Raw genomic sequence first — 18,901 nt, forward strand, 5'->3', positions numbered from 1 at the left:
TCTAGCACGGGGAGAGGTTGGGTGCCCGGCCGTGTGGTCCTCCTCCTGCCGCTCTGGCTGTCAGTGCCCCCACCCCACCGGCCGGACCCGGCGTCTGATCTTGATCGGACCTGCTCCGCCTCCGCCATACGCACGTCGGTCCGGGACCAGCGCCGTGCCCCCTCCCGAACCACGCGCGGTGGCGACACCGCTGCATCCACGGCACCGTACTCGTACACACCACGAGCAAGCAAGCAAGTCCACCAGCACGCTGCGACGCTCCTGTTCTCTGATGGCGCGGACAAAGGAGAGCCAGACACAGCTACTGCAGCTGCAGGCAATGGCAATTTGGCATTGACAAACAGCAGCCGCAAATCTTACGGCCCTTCCAGTCTTCCATCATGTTCATTTCTTTTCCCTATCCTCATCTGTACACTCGTCTACACAACAGCTTTACTTCAGTACAACTACAACAACAACGACGATGGATGGATGGTGTACAATGCTAGGCCTTTGGGATCGAGCGCGACGAGACCCCGTGCAAGAGCTTGATGAACCCCAGGAAGCTCAGCTTCCCGTCGGCGTGTCTGACCCAGTCTTGGAGGACAACGTGGAGAGGCACTGACGGGCCAAGTCCGAGCTCCTGGCAAACCACAAGACACGAACATGAGCGATGTTCAGCGAGCAGCTAATACCATGCCATGCATGGCCACCAGTTGCCTGAACAGATGGGGTCGTACTCATACCGACGCAAGTTCCTCGATCACAATGGGCCGGTTTCCTTCCTTGTCGAACAGCTCGTACGCGCGCCTCGCGTGCTGCTCCCAGGTCTCCAGGGCTTCCATCTGGTAGACGCTGATGGCGGAAGCGGCGAACTCTTCGAAATCCAGTTTCCTGTACTGAAGAGCGCACACCTAGAGCATCGTGACAGGCACCCCCCCCCCCCCGTGAGTGGTTTGGGATTATCTCATTACCAACAGTAGAGCAAATACTAGAAGGTAGTCCAGTGGCGGCTTACGGTGTTAACAAAATCGACAACCCTGGAGTCCTTCATTGCATCCGTGGAGTTCTTCGCTAGAGCCTGCACGTTCCATTTACCTTTCAGCAATTGCACGGTGAGAGAGAGAGAGAGAGAGAGAGAGAATATATGTAGTGAACTGCAAAAGGTTACACTAGTTACTAACCGATTTCAGATTTTGCAATGAGATGTAACCATTCTTGTTCGGGCCCAGCAATTCAAACTGCTCCCTCACATAAAAGAGTTGGTCCGTCGTCAGCGTCTTGGCTAGGGCCTGCGAAATTCATAGAAATAATTAGCAATATACAGTTTACTAAGCCGTACATATACCATCAGCTCAAGGTATGCAAAGGGAACATTCATCTACTACAGACCAGAAAAAGGAACCCTAGTTCCTAGGCATATATACTCTTTCCAAAGTTCGATTATGTGCATACCCTCAAAGCAGACTTCCGCAGCGAAGACGAGCTGATGTACGCTCTCATTAGCTTATAGATTATCATATCCAAAGGAACCTTCACTTGTTGAGAATTACGGATCCATGGATGACCTGCAGTTGTCATTTATTCGAGAAAGGCGTTAGGCATCTTCGCAGCAGGATAGCAGCGTGCGACAGTGCAGTGCGAAGCTAATCTTGCACTTACTGAGAGCTTGTGCAGCCGTCATTCTCTTGCGGTAATCCTTGTTAAGAAGCCTTTTTACAAAATCTTTAGCTTCAGCCGTGAGAGTGGGCCATGGGGCCTCATCAAAACTCGGTTCCGCCTTCAAGACAGCTCGGAAGATTCCCGACTCCGTGCGCGCCCAGAAAGGCCTACTCCCACAGAGCAAGATGTAGGCAATTACTCCAATGCTCCACATATCTGCCTCGGTGGCATAAGATCTGTGGAGGACCTCTGGAGCAACATAGTATGCGCTTCCAACAATGTCGTTTAGTCTTTCATCTGCATAACATATAATGGTGTTATGACCCACCGCAGCTATTTAATCTGGCAAGGGTAAACAGCACACTTGAATCCTCGTGTAACTAAATAAGACTAACCTGGCTTCACAAAGTCAGACAAGCCAAAATCTATGACCTTCAAGGGAGAGTTTTCATCCTTTGAAGAGAAAAGGAAATTCTGCAAAAGGAATGCACAAATACATAACTCACCATACATGAGAGAAAAAAAAAGAACTGCACTGACTAAACAATATTAGTACTATGGAATCAATAACAAATATACAGGACAAACGACATACTCCCTCCAGTCCATTGTCTTAGGCGAAAGACGTAGAAAAACAAATACCAATGCGCTAGGAGTAACTCCCCTAATGGGCGCTGCAATCGTATGCCTCGTCTCGAGAAAAAATGGTTAGAGTTCTGTATTTTGCATGGATACCTGCATGGCAAACCAACTACCACCGGATGGATCTCATGCATCAAGCAAAGGAATCTGAACTGTGCTTTAACTACAGCATGCAAACAATGCTTAGGCTCCAGTTGGACTCTTCAGTAACATTGTATGTTGTATAAATAGGACTTTTTTCTAAATCCCGCTAATGCCTAACAAACCGGAGTGGAGGGAGTAATAGTCATGGTATCCAATGCTAGTCTATGCTCAGCACCAGTGTAACATAAATAAAATTCCAGGTCAGTGATACAAATATGCAACAGTTTGCCAAAGTCTCCTAGCAACCTACCTCTGGTTTCAGATCACGGTGAACAACACCTTGAAGATGGCAAAATGATACAACACTCAAAATTTGTACCATAACGACCTTCGCATCCTCTTCAGAGTACTTTCCACCTCTGCAATGAAAGAAAATTCAAATCACAACCCTAGCAGAATAAATCCTTAGGGCTGTTGAAAATTATTTTAATGTTGTCTCTATAGGTACCTAGCCAATATCCTGTCCAGCAGTTCACCTCCTTTACATAATCTGAAACATAAGAAAACAGCTGAGTAGGCTCAAGATGATTGAGTAACCAGAATCGCATGTGTGCACCATATTATTAGCCTGAACGATGACAATGGGCCAAAATGACTGGACTATGACCAAACAATCCATCAAGAGGATCTACATCTACAGAACATGTCTCTAAAGTCTAAACATACCAATATGTACAAGAACGAGAGCTTCAGCAAATGAATATAATAACAAACGGGTACAGAAGATAAAAAGCATTCAGTAATAAAAGAAGGGTGCAAACTTACTCCATAACTATATACACGTTATCTTCATCCTCGAAAGCATCGTAGAACTGCACTAAATTACTGTGGCCTGTCAGAGAACTCAATATTCTCACTTCTCTTCTCACATCTTCAATGGCGATAGCTGTTGTCATCTGACAGAGGATTTATTGAGTGAGAATGTTGAAATGCTTGAGCTTAAATATGGGATTACACAAGATGCAGAAAACAATTAATTAATGGTAAACAGACAATCCAAGCGTGATTTTGTTGCATTCATTTTCTACAAAGAATGAAACAAAAACCAGTGTTGCTGCCATCCTATGAGGCTATGACTGACAAACAACACGAGAACATGGAATGTAAATAGCTGTAGGTGGGGGGCGTGGGGCATTACAGCATTACATATGCAAGGAGGACTGGCAGCTTTGCTCATAAAAGCAACGGCCTGGCTGGGGATACTGAGCCTCTACAGGGTCTTAATTGAATGACCCCTCGTATAATTGCAGGGAGGCGCATAATGAGTGAACTCTTCAAGGGGAATTAAAAGCATCGAGCTATGATTCAATAGCTTTGCTCCCTTTTGACCTACAGATCTATCCAAGGGGGGTCATGTGCTTACTACCTGTGGATGCAACATGAGAGAAGATTGGAAGGTGGTGGTTAGTCACGGCAGGAGGAGGGAAAATGGCAGGTCTCGGCAGGAGGCAGCTGATGGCGCCATGAGCATGACATGAAGACAATCAATGCAGGAGGCAGTCCACATCCAGATGGAGGAGGGCAGGAGACTCCTCCCCTGTGATGGAGGTACCACATGATTGTCATACAGGCGCGAAGAGGTCACCCTGCCACCAGCTATCACGAGCACCCCGGGAGATATTAGAAACCGAAGGGTTCGTAAAGTTTCTCCTTTCCATTAATTTGTTAAGCGTCCTTTAACCCAGCTTGATTAGTAACATTCTACCAAATTGTGATGACACACATATCCAGCTTTTATGAAGTTCCTAATTCTACTGCTTGAAGCAGCAGTGTGACGGAACCGAACTAGGATCCAAAACCACAAGCAAGGAGGTGAAAAAAATGCAGATTCCAAATGCTGAGTCTTGGTCAACACATAGAGAACTGCAGAGGAATTAAAAAGTCTGGATGATGACGACAAAACTGAGCATAGCAGCATGGTGTATTGGTGTAGTGTAGACATGCAAAATGCAACTGGACGGGGACAGGACAGCCAAAGAATGTGAAGTGCAGAGACGAACTCCAATGACCAAATGATACAAACAGCTCGAGAACGGGACATGAGTACATGACAATGGGCAATGGTATGGTATGAACCATGAAGATGAGTGCGTGCGTGTGTCGAACCTTGGCCTTGGGGATGACCTTGACGGCTACGTCCTGGCCCTTGTGCTCGCCCTTCTTGGCCTTGGCGGAGCACGTGTAGCCGAAGTGACCGCGGCCGACCTCCTCGCCGAGGTCGTACTTTGCGAAGAAGTGCTTCGAGAAGCCGAAGCTCTTGTCCAGGCCGAGCTCCGGCTCGCCGCCCTCGGGGATGGACGCCTCGTTGGGCTTGACCGAGCCGTGCCGCCGCGCGAGGAGAGCGCGGATGTGCTTGGCGGGCGACGGCGGTGGGAAAGGGCGCTTGAACCCGCCGCGCGCCGGCGTGGACGCGACGCTCGAGTTCGCCGGCGAGCCCTTGTAGCTGGACGGCGGGAGCGGGCTCGGCAGGTAGAACGGGAACTTGGGCTGCTTCGGCGTGCCCGGCTTCGCCGTGGGCGCGGCCGCCGACGGCGAGGTCGGCCCGTCCCCACTGTCACCCGCTCCGGAGGCTACATGGGGATCCTCCTCCGCCTCGGCCTCCGGGATTTGCGTCGGCTTGCCATGGCAAAGCCCCATGGACCGAATCAAGAGCTGGAGGAGAGCTCTAGCTCAACGACGCCCAATTGAAGCAAATTTCCTCCAAGAAACCAGGCAGAGGTGGGTCACAGCGGCATATTGAATTCAACAGCACGAATAATCGACCAGAACTGGTCGCAAGGGACCCCCACCATGGCCTCCAAATTCTTTTCTTGGACTTGTAGGGAGCAACAAGAGTCGCCAATACCAGAAAAGCAAGGAACCTCCTTGAGGCTAAGATCTCGCCCGAAATTTTGGAACCCCAAGAAGACAGAAACCAGGCCAAAAATCCTCCCCTTGCAGTGGCCACGCACAGAGCGCAAGCACACCGAAATGCCACGGGAAGAGGATGGGGAAAGATGGATCAGGCTCTCTATCGCGCACAGCGCAAGAACTTATTCCTTGATTCCCGAAGTGACCAAACAATTGCAAAAGCTGGAGGCTTTGAGCGAAAGGCTCGGATCAGAGCGGAATGGGGGCGGCACTAAAAGAAACAACTGGGCGGGCGAGTGAAGAATCCTGTGTGAATTGGGAGGGGAGAAAAAGGGGCGGAGGAGGCCTCGCCTTGCTTTTGAGCTCCTCTCTTTTTCTCCAGTTTCTTTTGGTCGTCTACTTTCTCTTTTCTAGGAGCCCTGCGAGTCTGTGTATTGCGCTGTGCTGTGCTTCGGTGAGGAGGAATGGGGTGGTGGGGTTGGGGTGGCACAGGCGCACATCACAGCACAGCCACAGCCCTTATCCATGGTGACATGCACCTCTTTTGTTCTTGGCTTTGTTGCCATCTATTTGGTCTGATCAGGTCATCACTTTACTGCAAACCTAACAAAACATACCATAACTATGCCATGTGTATCTGTTTACCTGAATTCCCTCAAAACTGCTGCAGTCCCTCAGAACGTTGCCATGAAACATGGTCAGACACAAGCAGAGGCAGGGAAAATTATTTACCACTACAAAATTTCAGCAAGAATGCCAAAACTTGTAAATGATGGTTCTGAATCCTAGTAATGTTCTCTTGTGTCATTGCTTGTTTGTTACAGAAATGTACAGGGTGAGAATCTGTGGTGCTGTCTGATCTCACTGTCACTGTAGTCTCACCAGTCTGTCACCCCTCAAACCTCCATCCCCGAAAAGGCCACGAGAACAGGCTGTCTTTGTGAGCTCCTCCTCGGCTCCTCCAACCTACTAAGGGCTGGTTTGGTGCACTGAGAAATGGAGGGATTCATAAGAAGAAATCTCCATGCTGTTCAAGCCCTAAAGAACTGAACAGGGGTGAGTAATGGAGGCATCAATGCTGCTTGCTCAATAAGCCAGTACGCCACCACCTTTCCTTTCCTTTTGGTGCTTCCATCCATCCATCCATCGCCCCCGCCTCCGCCTCCGCGAGGCAAGTTGGGAGACATGGGTTTGGGATCTCCGATTCGCTCTTTTCTTCTTCTTCTTTAGATCTGACCTGGCCGCCTTCTCCTGTCACTGTAATCGTCAGAGTCTTTGACTGAGGAAGCTGCCATCTTTTTACTAGACACTAGAGACTACCGGTTCCTCAGATTTTGCTAACGAGGCAGGTAAAAATTTGGAAGATTTGTATAAACTTCTCCAGACGTCAGACGGATTAACAACCACTGAGCCACGTTTTCGATAACTCCTGTGGTGTTTGTTTGCTTTGCGTGCAGCTATCGTCTTCATGCATGGGCCATCACAGTGATGTGCACGATAAGAAATTCAGTTTTTTTTACTAGCTTATCAGTTTTATACAGTGGAATAATTTATTTTGAAATCTATAACAGATGCAATAATCAGCTTTTAACTCAGACACTGTCAGATTAAGGACTTCTAATCGTCCTATGAAACAGTGTGCTACTAGTACATTCTCTCCACTCATTTGATTGTATAGCAGTGCCAGTGCTTCAGCTTCACCTCCAAACAAAAAGAAGGAACAGGCAGGTTCAATGGAATTGTCCAATCCCATTGTCCTCTCTGCTGCACTGCACACTCGCATAAAAAAAAGAGGTTGGAGTCAGTATTATATGCATGTTGGGACTAGGGTTGCCACCTGCTTAATTTCAGGTTTCGGTCCATCCAACCAGCACCGTCAGCCCATGGCATTCAAACTTTCATGCTGCTACCTGACAGTTTCCCGAATTTTGTTTTGCTCGATAGCATGTGCAAGTACTGTATAATTACTAGCTGCACATCCGATCAGGCACTAGAAATCAATGGAGTTACATGGATAACTGAAACAAGTGAGGAGCTAGGTGCTTGTTGCCATTGCTGGCATGGGGCACTGTGGCACCACATTCACCGAATCCCAAATGAGCCAAGCAAATAGGGCCCCTCTCTTGCTGTAAACAAAACAAGCAACCAGATAAGTATATATAACTACCAACATTGCTTTCATCACCCACTAACTGCTCAACCAAATTGCTCCATCAATTTGCCACAATGCACTTTATTTCTGGACATCCACCTCGGAATTGCCGACTGGAAACTGAAAGAGGCATATTTCGTGGACAATTCAGTTGTTAGGAAATGAAGAGAACAACTATATCAGTACTACAGACATACATATACATATGTAGCAGTAGTGCGCTAGAAGCTACGTACACAAAAATTCATGACTTTTGTTCTTGTTTTACACTCTGCATTGATCCTTGGTCCAGCTGATCATAAGATATCAATTTGGCACGGTCCAAGGTATAGTATTGCTCAGTATTAGACTGTGTGTGCTCTCTCTGTGTGTGTGGGCCAGCACCACTTTTGGGTTGCTGGTCCATTAGCGTTAGAGTTCTAAGTCTATATATATGTACCTTATCTGCTATGCAATAAATCAAGCAGTTCACAATCTTACATGGTATCAGAGGCGTTCACTTCCTCTCCTTCCTGCGAACTCCTAACCAAACCCGGTCACCACCGGCTTCCACCCCGCCGTCCCTGGGAAGCTCCTCCATCACTCCCAGGGGCGGCCCCCATCCTGGCCACCGCCCTCTCCTCCTTCCCTCCCCCAAGTTGCCTGCAGAGCCCTTTCCAGAGACTGATCGCGCGCGCTAACGGAGCACGCCGAGGAGGAGATGCACGTTGGAGGGCTCGAGCTCCAGGCGTGGCTCCTCCCATCGCTGAGCCTCCCGTCACCGAGCTTCCTCTCCCTTGACCGTCCGACCGCTCGCCCGTCATCGACCCTCACGTAGCAGGCTACTGTTGAGTTTGTGATCCAAATTCTGAAGAAGACGACCAAGTTGGCGAGCGAAGCGGAGGCCCGTGGCTGGAAGGCTTGGGCCGGATACGGTGGAAAGTTTAGTTCCACGTATATAGTATAGGAGCAAAAGAGCTAGCTTAAAATTGATCACTTCTTACCACACTTTGAACAGAGTCGTAAGAGAGAAGTTATAGTGTGCTTGCTTGGTGTTATAAATATTTATGAATGGTTAAATATAAAGAAAGTTTGACTTAAGACAGCTCTAAAAGTTGATTTATTTAGTTACAGAGGGAGTATTATGAAACCTTTTGGAAACCCTGCAATGGTGCTTCCCATCCCTTCAGCTTTCATAACATTTTTGTTTGAATAGCGCGGCAGGAGACTTGCATCTGCGGCTGCTATCATTTTGCTTGCATGTATCTGTAATTCCTCTCAATTTTGTCACACCTATGTATAGTATGTATTTTCAGTCAGTGGCGGAGGACAAAATAATAATGAGGTATAGCTGAAGAAGGACAAAAAAAAGAAAAACATGAACACCTATGTATAGTATGTATTTTCAGTCAGTGGCGGAGGACAAAATAATAATGAGGTATAGCTGAAGAAGGACACAAAAAAGAAAAACATGATGCAACACATAGAACTCGAACCTGGAACCCTTTGATTGAAGGCAGTTGAACTTACCATTACACCAAACATGATTTTTAGGTATTGCTCAAGCCATAGTTAGCCATAACGGGTGCTCCGCCACTGTTTTCAGTATAGATTTTTTTCTACCGTATGAAAGACCTTGCAAGAGAAGCAAAGGTGTCAGGAAAGGATATCCCCTCTCCCCCTTTCAGAAAACAAGGTAGTTGGCCAAGGATATAATAAAGATATACAGGAACATGGGCTAACATGGACCAAGGGCTACTTCCATCACATTGCAATTAATCCCTTTTGCAGATGAGCCATGCAATCCTTCTCGATTACACATAAGGTCCTCCTTTGCCTTTGGTTGCAACTATTTCAATACCTATCACCATCTGTGTGACATTACCTGCTTTCATTTTCATTTTCTGTAGGAGAAAAAAACAGTTGTTAGATGGTCCAAACAGGAAGCAAGCATGCAGCAAAATTATGTGCTAGTGGTTCCTTGCACAAAGCAGATGACATTCTAGAGTAGAAAGCTACCCACTCCCTTTCAGTAGACCAGAAGCTATTCAATGTATTTTTAATTGTAAATGTCATCTCCAATGTGAAAGTACTGGCTGTAATATATATTCCATCCGTTCTAAAATAGTAGTCGTTTTAGCTTTTGGTTTCCATGTCTATATTCAAATGAATGATGATGAATTTAGGCACATGCATCGAAAATTGCATGAACCCACTAATTCTCTAAAACGACTATTATTTTAGAACTGAGTGAGTAATTAAAAACTGTGGCACTACAGTTTAGCAAATTTCTCTCTTTTGAAGGCCTGCAAGTAGTGAATGAATTTCCACTGATATGCAAAACTGGTTGCAACTTGCAACTAACTGATGGAGTCCAGTGACTAGCAGTAGCTGATGACATATAATTTGATATTTGGTCTTCACAGCCACATACTATGTGCGATACAGTTTGAGAGTCAATGTCTCTACACTACCTTACTACCATAAAACGCGTTAAACAGCTAATAACAATCTTTACTACCAACCAATGGGCTAACCCATGTGTAGATTAAACAAGAGAGAGAAGCATGCTGCATGCATGACCATGCATTAAAATCCCAGTTCAGACGACCTAGCAATCTACCTGTAGCTTTTCTCTACTAAGGGGGTGTTTGGTTTCTAGAGACTAATTTTTAGTCCCTACATTTTATTCCACTTTAGTTACAAAATTATCAAATATAGAAACTAAAACTCTATTTTAGTTTCTATATTTGTCAATTTATATACTAAAATGGAATAAAATGAAGGGACTAAATATTAGTCCCTACAAACCAAACACTCCCTAAAAAGAAAATCTTTCTTTTCGGTGTTGTAGCTGTACAACTAGGGTACTTCATCACAGACACAGAGGAAGCATGGTAGCTGTCCATTCTGTTGGACATGTACGCAACTACGCATACATAGGGCGGGACAGCTCATATGAACTTGCACTGGGGACCCATTCAAGTGACGAATTGAAGAAGCTTTTTAAGTTCCTCCAGCCAGTCCTAAACATGCATGCTACAACAACTCAACCCATTGACCTGTTATATTTTATTTGCAAGCTGGCCACTGCCGATGGTTGAGTTGAGCACTGCACTCACTGGTGACTACCAAACTGCCCAGAACTAGGAAAGTAACCTCATGCCGGCTGCCGCCATGTCAAACTCTATCTTGAAATTCAGTGGCTTTGTTAGTTGCGCTGTTAAGCTTAAGCACAGCAATTAGTGCAGTTTCTGCCACAACAAACGGCAAAGAAAAAAAAACAATTTTCAGGTACTTGTATATTGTTTGAGCCCCACAGGTCGGCAGTGTGAGGTCACAAGTTTATCATCACTGTGGCGTCCATGTCATGCCACTACCACCTCCAACAACAGCTTACATCCGAATCATACAAAATTTCCAGTTCCTCCAATCATCTTTTCCGAATTATTTGTCTATGCCTCCCAACTTTTCCATCCAGAGGGCACTGATACAGGAGCAAAGACCGAGCCTATCAGCCTTTTTGACCAACCGGCGGGCCGCCGGCGCCGGCGAGCCGGCCGGGGCCAGTTGGATTTTGTCCATGCCGACCTCACCTGCAAAAAAAGTATGCGTTGTGGTGGCCTGGGCTGGGCTGGAGCTGATAGAACAGCAGGGATGGTGTCACCGGCACCTCATCCAGTCACCTGTTATTAATACATCTCATAAATTGACAAGCAACCAAAAGATCTCGCCTGTGTCGTTGATCAGGTCAGATCAATCAGTTGGTATTTGGGCAGCAGAGTTTGGTGCATACTTCTACTAGTAGCTGGCTACTGCGTGTACGTACAGGCAGGGATTCTATGTGCCTGTATATGTTATCCCAAGGTAAGAGGAGGCTGTGTGGCCATTGGGCGAGACAACTCTGCGTGCAACGTAACAATGCATTGCATGGATAATGGCTTTGTTATCATCAGGCAAGAACTGTGCTGCACCCTAAACAACATGCATGTTTGCTATGGTCTTATGGAGGCAGGCATGTGCCTTGCATAATGTAATGGCATGGAATTCTTCTCTCATGTATGCACCCAATCATTGCCCAACCAATCAACCTCTCTCTATGTGTTTATATGCAACATGTTTTGGGCTTTTCGCAAGGGAATCTCTGCAGCCAGACATGGAAAGCGAGTAAACAATGGAAGGAACCTGAAACCCTACTATGCAATGCAATGGAATGGAATTCGATGCTGCAGCTGCAGAAGGCTGTTTGCTTGCCATGGCACCCAACTGGTGTGTGGTGAAGATGAGAGACCTCACGGTTGCTTCCTTCCTCTTTTTTTTCATTTCACTTTTGCTTTTTAGGCTCAGTACCCTCCAGTAAATTTTGCTCTTCTTTTTGTGCACACTTTTTCCCTCCTCCTTTCAGTTGCTTGGATGGATGCATCCCTCTTTCTTGGCATCCTCCTTCCTCTGACCTCACCCTCCCAGCATCGGATGCGCTGGAAAAAAGGAGAGGCTAAAAGAAACTAATCAGCCATGATGCCTTTTCTTGTATGATCCTGAAAAGCACAATTCTATGTTCAGTGAACCTCATAGTAAGAGGCACTGTCGGTCACACTAGAACAAACTAAACCCAAAATTACATTGCATAGTTTTATCTGTGTGTGTCTCTTATTCTTGCTGAATAAAATTTGCTATGAGCTAGCTACTCGTATTATTATTGACGCCCTACGTCCACTGAAACATTACACGGTCTCTAACATGACTCCCGAACTACTGACATCAATAAAAAATTATCTGTGTTTGATGGAACGGGTTTATACTTGATTTTCGTATTTTATTATGAGATCTAGTAATACCAACCTAGTGGTATGTTATTCCCGATGATCATGAACACTAGAGTTATGTGTCAACAACACCTGGCAGTTCCGGGATATAGACCTTGCATCATCGCTCCATAAATTTCGACGTTGTTCAGGCCTGTTCAAACTGCAGCTAAAGCACTGCAATGCATGCATCACTGACAGCTCTGATCCATACAGAACATGTCCATCTGGTTTCAGGCTGCGTCCAGGAAAGCCGATAAAACTGTGTCCCGACGCCCAAGTGACAAGGTTGCGTCAGGGAGGTCTTGACAAGCTGTCTCGGCAAGCTTACAGATCGATGTAGCAAAGAACCAAGAACAGGCTAGAGAACAAGGCGGAAAATTGGTGGGTTGCTGATGGTTTCTGTTCGATTAGTGTTTTACATGTAACATGGTACTGCATCAAGCACGAGCTCATGGTAATCCAGAGCCTTTTTCAGAATTCAGACGAGCATCTGCAACTCATACATGATGCCGCTGCTTTCGGCAACTCTTTGCCACAACTTCCAGAGTCTGGTCATCTCACCGATAGATAGTCTGAGAAAGTTGTAACATCACTGCTAGTGAATTGACGATTGTTATATCTTATATTAGCTAAAAGGATGAAGTGGTCAAACAGTAGAAGGCCACACCAAATCGGCATATCAATCAAAAACCATCACTGGGTAGTGTTCTTACTGTGACAGCGAGGTAGTGAGTGCTTCCTCCTCTACAGAGATACAATACAACTGCCACATCTCCAGCTCACCATAATGCGGAACTTCGAATTACCCGCATTTTGACAAATAACCACCCAAGCATTTTGACAAAGGCGAGTCAAAGGTCAGAGTGTCATTTCAGGGTAATGTCAAATATGACTCCTCCAAGATTTGAGATGGTTGTTCTCGTTCCATTCACTTCTTCAAGACACATTCCATGCTTTTCGGCTTCCTTGAGTAATGTCAAATAATACCCGAGTTTGTTACAAGTACAATATAGACAAACAATTGCATAATATCTCTGACAAACACGCTGACAAAGGAATGGGTGACATACGAATTGTTTGCCTGTGAACCACAAGGACTTCTGCGACTGTATATGCCATTCGTAAGTAAAAATTTGGCTACAAAGTACAAACCTCTTCAATGTTTAGATCCATGAGATCCATGGTTTATAGATTCATATAATGTCTCAGTTAGTTGGAGATGCTATGTACTTCTCCCTGCCTTTTTTCTCTGAGGTACTCAGGGACATGTACAGATTACAACTTTCTAATCTAACTGATGCATAGCCTGAAATTTTTTACAAATGGGTATTCTCATCTCAGCTACCTTTTTCTGTTAAGTGGTTCAAAACGCTGTCTTAAGGACTCCTGGGGAAAGCCTCCCCCAAAATATTTATTTAATAACCGAAAATCTCACCCACAGGGTCATGAAAAGGCCACAAATCCTAACTCATGGAAAGTATGGTAAACAGTATTTGCTGACAATTTTTACGTGTAAAAAAAAGACAACTCATCTGTTCGAATAAAAATGGGAGGACGAAAATACATACACTTTAGTTCGGGATACATAAGCCAATATGAATTTGCATTTACCAGCTTGAATACGAAAAATCCTCTCTGGAGTATCAAAGAGGCAGGAAATGCTAGATTGTTGGAAGCTTTCTGCGAGTCAAGGTCCACAAGCTGCAAGGATTGCTATATAACAAATGAATAGAAGACAAAGGCCAGAGCCTTAAAATAAAATAAAAAAACAGTTAAGTATGGAAATTTCAAGGATCAAGATCAAATCCACCAGGACGTTTTTCAATAATACCGCTTAAATGATCTGAGTTTCCCCACTCTAGTTTCTCGGATGTCAACACTGCAATAGAACTACAATTATAGATCTCATTATCAAACATATTTGAATGTAGAAGTTAAGGGGTGGCAATCCTCTAACCTGCATGTGCATTCTCAGAACATGACTGCAACTCTATATTTTCCCTTATAATCTGTGAAGTTATTATATTCACTATAAATATGTGCGGCACTTGAATTGAATAATAAGGAATGATGCGAGTATAAAAGGTAACTGCATCATTTATGATTTACCACTCTTCTGGCGCTTCATTCAAGACATAGACAGTACAGTGGACAGAAAGGTACGCAGCGACTATTGCCATACAGATTGCCAAATGTCCTTTTCTATCTGTTGTAAACTGTATGCATTTACCTATATATACAAAATGGCTAAAACTAAAGCAAAAGTCTCAATGGTACTTTGTTCTATAATTCCTATATGAAAGTGAAGCTGAGGTATCAGTGAATGAATTCCTAAACAATTTAACCTTGCCTCCAGAACTTCATCATTGTGATCAGTCAAGACAACCTCCTTGCAGAAACGGCTGCACAATATGCCAGTAATGCCTACAGCAAGTCATAATATAGTCAGCTTTCATACAACCAAAGACTGGAGTGAGCCTGGCAATGAATTCTCTCACCAATCCCAGATCCTAGCTCAATTACTGAACATCCCTTAACAATTTCAGGGTGTTGAGTAGGTAGTTGTTCATCAGGACTGCCCCTGGACACACTAACTGTTCAGTAGGATCAAAATAAGCTGCACCAATCATTAAAATGCCTGTAAGTGTCGCTGACATGGCAAGATCTCAATAGGAACAGGCATACTGTGAGGAATCCACCAACAGAACTAATGCTGTGGCATTGAGGCTTAAATAAAATCATCCATATCATCACAGAACTGGTGGTACAGAACTTTAGAAGCCAATATTTATCTTTATGTTGACAGTTGGCTATAAAAGACAACATGAAGGGATTGAATAAGACATAACAGTCATCTAGTGACAAGAATTTATAACAAGGCCCTTCATTTGTTTGGTCACGAGGAACTAGAATGACAGGAAAGATTCTCATATAAGATAAGGCAAAAGTGGTCCTATGTCACATGAATGTGTAATGAACATCCAGTGTTGCTGCTATAAGGCCAAAATAAGAAAATGAACAAAAACACCTGTCACAACAATCTGGAGCGCCACTGCATCTAGTAAAACAAGGCAGCAAGGCATGAAGCACACACATACTACAGACTCCAGTAACAGCTGATTCAGCAAATGAAAGAGCAAGCACAGAATTTATCACCGATAACTGCATCCACTGTACAAGCACTGCAGGATCAAAGAGAACACTTGTGTTGCAGGTAGCGATATAAAAAAAAGCGAACATATTGAGCAGTAAAATACTGCATTCAATCAACCATGCCCGGCGATCCTTATGCTAGGTCCCCACTCCCCAGTACCCTTTGTACTAAATCCTCAGTTCCTCTTCATCAGCCGGAGGCTGAATTTTTTGTAATAATGAATGGTTGAGTGCAAAACTCTCGAAGCTGAAAATTTACAAGCACCCTAGTTCAAGAAAGTAACAATTTACCAGAAAAACAACTGCATCACCCATTTTCCGGAACACAAATCCATTAATCTCAAAGGAAAGAAGCCTATGACGAGCAAGAAGCACTAACTGGAAGCGGCACGGAGGCAGAGGAGGCGCAGCTCGTGGGACCCGAAGGTGAAGGTTGTCATTGTTGAGAACTACGTTACCACGGATCACCAGATCCGCTTCATTCCCTCCCGTCAGCAGTAGAGGCGCAAGAAGATGTAGAGAACTCGTCTCCCTTTCCATAAGCACGACAGAGGAAATACACGAGACACTGGATATAGGGTTGGGCCTCTAGCCTCTTTCTGATCTCTGTAATATGAAGGGGTGTACAGGTTCCTTATATAGAGATGTGAGACCCCTCAGGGGCAAAGCAGATATTTGCCCACATAACCCTAACTAGGGTTACTTAACACTCCCCCTTGGGCGAATACCGCGACCAACACATGCCTCGTTAAAACTCCGAAAAACCCAGTGGGAAAAATATGGAGAAAGAGAGCATGGTGATACAAATTGCATTTGCACTTTGTTGCCTCGTTAAAAACCTCATGTGAGAAACTTCGAGAAAACTCACAAAGGGAAAAAGAGTACAACAGCTGTCATCGGGACAGATTTCGATCCTCTGAGATCTAGATTCTATCGAATCTTCTACAAGGGCTAACTTTTAGAAATGTGCTCCTCCTGATCCTTGCAAAACCGTATCAATAAGGCAAAACATCTTCTTCTAGAAGTATATGCACATAAAGATTTAGCAAACGAATTGCATATCCTTGCAAGGACTATTTCAGAAACTTTACCTCTACTCACTTCTAGGATATACGAGGTAAGTGCACGTATCAATACAAATAAGCCACTTTGATTGATGGTGTTCGATCGACTAGATCTATATATTTGATAGAAAGTTCCATAAAGGTTCACATATTGATCATCAAGCTCACGCCTTCAGGGCATAGAATATGACATTTATTGTCTCACGGTTGTGATCAATATAAGCATTCGCTCCCCCTGACGATGACATCTGTCAAAGTCTTTATCCCTCATAACTCAAGCATATTCTTCAAGATATATGTCTCATTGTTCATCTGGAATAACGAGAATGAATGAGGTTGGGGTGCTATCATTTTCTATCTTACACCACAATTTATACATAGTTGTGCAAAGCAAATAACATGTCCTTCAATAGGACTTAGGGGATAATATAGTTGCAATAGTACATATTCTAAATATGACACATCGCTCGAGGCGTTCATCCATTGCAACATCTATGATGGTGTAACAAAAGTCCATCTAAGATCGTAATCCATCAGAGATTTTTCATCGATCAGATACATCGTTATAGTCTGTCATTCTGGCATAATGGGGATATTTTGCCAGTAACACCTAAACCTTATAGGTTTCTGCCATCAGGGCTTTAGAGGATACCGTAATTCCACATCTAGTGGAAATTACCATGAGTAAAACTCATGGAATGCACATGTGCTTATTCGGTGAACTTCAAGTCCTTTGGTACCTCATCTTATTCCTTTTCGGGTCTGTATGGGTCTTTATCCCTTTATAGGGATTATCAAACTTTGGTGTTCAACACAGACTTTGTTTCTTCTGGATAGGTTCCATCTAGGAACGATAGTCTCAACTACGAGATATTCTCCCTACATAGGAGAGTGATCATTCATCAGGAATGTATTATTCGGTATGAGATTTATATGTTGCATATTTATAATTCAAATATATGAGTCCTCCTAGGATCTCATGACGGATCTTCAGAATCCTATTAACTGCATATTTTAATTCAATGCATTTGCCAGATATATTACATAGCGGAACAATGTTTATTCAACACATACGTGGGATGGGTCTCTCACAAGACCACTTGAACCATCGCATTCACCACACATTATTTCAATAGTGCCCATAAATGTCCGAACTTCAAGCTCGTGACTTTCATTTTGCGATTATTGGTTCAGCCTCGATTGCATTTATCAATGACCCGATAAGAGAGCTTAAAGCACTCATGCCTAGGACTTTGTTTTGGATCCATTTGCAATCTAGAGGGGCAAGATAGGTGTCGACATATTTGTCTCCCACATTTAATAATGATCTCTGTTATTTCCCAAAACAAAAGATTCATTGTTCTGTATTCCCAGCATAATGATATTGCGCGCATTGCTAGGAATTTCATCATCAAGATGAACCTCTTTGTGAGGCAAATCACCATCAGGGTGAATTAATCGGAGGAGAGTTATCACAGACCACGTGAATCTGCAATCAGAAACATATGCTTTGACTAAGGTTGATGGATCATATTCGCAGGCGTCCCCGAGAATAGATCAAATGCTAATAAGTCAAATGTGGATATGATATTAATCCCGGGTATATCCACATCTACATCAGGTAGAAGCATTCAGACCAATATGGTTACTCCTCAACGATTTCTGGCAAACTCCATATACACAGGAGTACACACCGAACGACATATTCAGTTTGACTTTTGTGCGTTTAATAGAATATTGAGGCATTACACTATATGGGCATTCCTCCCCCTAATGCCGAGATGTTCTAAAAGCATACAAATAAAATCGCCAACCACAATCATCTAGTTGTGGCCAATGTATGCTATTGTGGTGATTTATTTGGGAAATCTTACGCACATTACAGATAAGGGTTTTATGCAATGAGCATTGGACTTAGATTAATGTAGTGGCATGAATACTACATCTTTTTCCTTCAACATGAAGGGTTAGTCTCAACATCCAGCGAGACACACAACAACAAGTTGCTTCAGGTTACAATTCCGCAAACTTATTGTTATTACTACCAAATGCATAGTCAATCATTAAGATTTAGACTGATATGTGCAACACTATTTTATCCATCAGGGTCCTTCAGGGGCTCATGCATATTATTCGTCGTTTGGAGCTATTAGTTGACTTCAGATCAACAAGTAAAATGACCATCAGGGTCTAGCGCTCACAAGGACATTCACTGGTTGCATTGTGCTTTGAGGCACATAGGAAAAATGTGTGTTTATATTGGTACTAAAGTGCACGACATCATGCCAATGCTGCCAAGCAGGGACTTTTATATGCAGAGATGTATAGTCCAGCTCGTTTTATTATTGCCCATGGTTTACCCAATTACTCATACCGTTCTGAAATTGGGTATCGATTTATGCAACATTTTTAGGTACTATAATTTTGAGAGAGAATTTATACCAATAGTCAAATATTTGTTGTGTAAG

General features: G+C 44.1%; 1 protein-coding gene and 1 long non-coding RNA gene across 11 annotated transcripts; both read right to left on the reverse strand.

Moving 5' to 3' along the window:
- Positions 1-294: 294 nt before the first annotated feature.
- LOC100381527 (putative protein kinase superfamily protein) lies at positions 295-5,802 on the reverse strand. Of its 3 annotated transcripts, none has more exons than XM_008670041.3 (11): positions 4,534-5,802; positions 3,193-3,323; positions 2,876-2,917; positions 2,678-2,786; positions 2,037-2,115; positions 1,642-1,938; positions 1,435-1,547; positions 1,164-1,271; positions 998-1,060; positions 726-893; positions 303-622 (listed from the first exon to the last, which is right to left on the reverse strand). In XM_008670041.3, exons 1-11 carry the CDS (start codon positions 5,062-5,064, stop codon positions 485-487), a joined length of 1,779 nt encoding a protein of 592 aa, XP_008668263.1. In that variant the 5' UTR covers positions 5,065-5,802; the 3' UTR covers positions 303-484. The 3 variants fall into 3 exon arrangements, with proteins under 3 accessions (NP_001167827.1, XP_008668263.1, XP_020403419.1); XM_020547830.2 differs by having other exon boundaries at positions 726-878; positions 4,534-5,791; NM_001174356.1 differs by lacking the exon at positions 4,534-5,802 and having other exon boundaries at positions 295-622; positions 3,193-3,459.
- A 1,280-nt stretch (positions 5,803-7,082) lies between these two features.
- On the reverse strand, positions 7,083-15,809 carry LOC103647891 (uncharacterized). Of its 8 annotated transcripts, none has more exons than XR_004856479.1 (7): positions 14,715-15,809; positions 14,174-14,640; positions 13,785-14,095; positions 9,152-9,312; positions 8,939-9,043; positions 8,560-8,701; positions 7,084-7,549 (listed from the first exon to the last, which is right to left on the reverse strand). It is a non-coding gene; the product is annotated as an uncharacterized lncRNA (long non-coding RNA). The 8 variants fall into 8 exon arrangements; XR_004856478.1 differs by having other exon boundaries at positions 9,136-9,312; XR_004856477.1 differs by having other exon boundaries at positions 7,083-7,549; positions 8,939-9,312.
- Between the last annotated feature and the right edge of the window lie 3,092 nt (positions 15,810-18,901).

The sequence above is a fragment of the Zea mays genome, chromosome 2 (genome assembly GCF_902167145.1).
Source record: "Zea mays cultivar B73 chromosome 2, Zm-B73-REFERENCE-NAM-5.0, whole genome shotgun sequence".
Lineage (NCBI taxonomy): Eukaryota > Viridiplantae > Streptophyta > Magnoliopsida > Poales > Poaceae > Zea > Zea mays.

Bases quoted from the DNA above. Each gene is read 5' to 3' on its own strand.
- LOC100381527 (XM_008670041.3), bottom strand. From the start codon at position 5,064: ATGGGGCTTTGCCATGGCAAGCCGACGCAAATCCCGGAGGCCGAGGCG. The intron at 1,548-1,641 runs GTAAGTGCAAGA...TGACAACTGCAG, and splicing joins GACGGCTGCACAAGCTCTCA to GTCATCCATGGATCCGTAAT. The intron at 1,272-1,434 runs GTATGCACATAA...TGAATTTCGCAG, and splicing joins TGCGGAAGTCTGCTTTGAGG to GCCCTAGCCAAGACGCTGAC.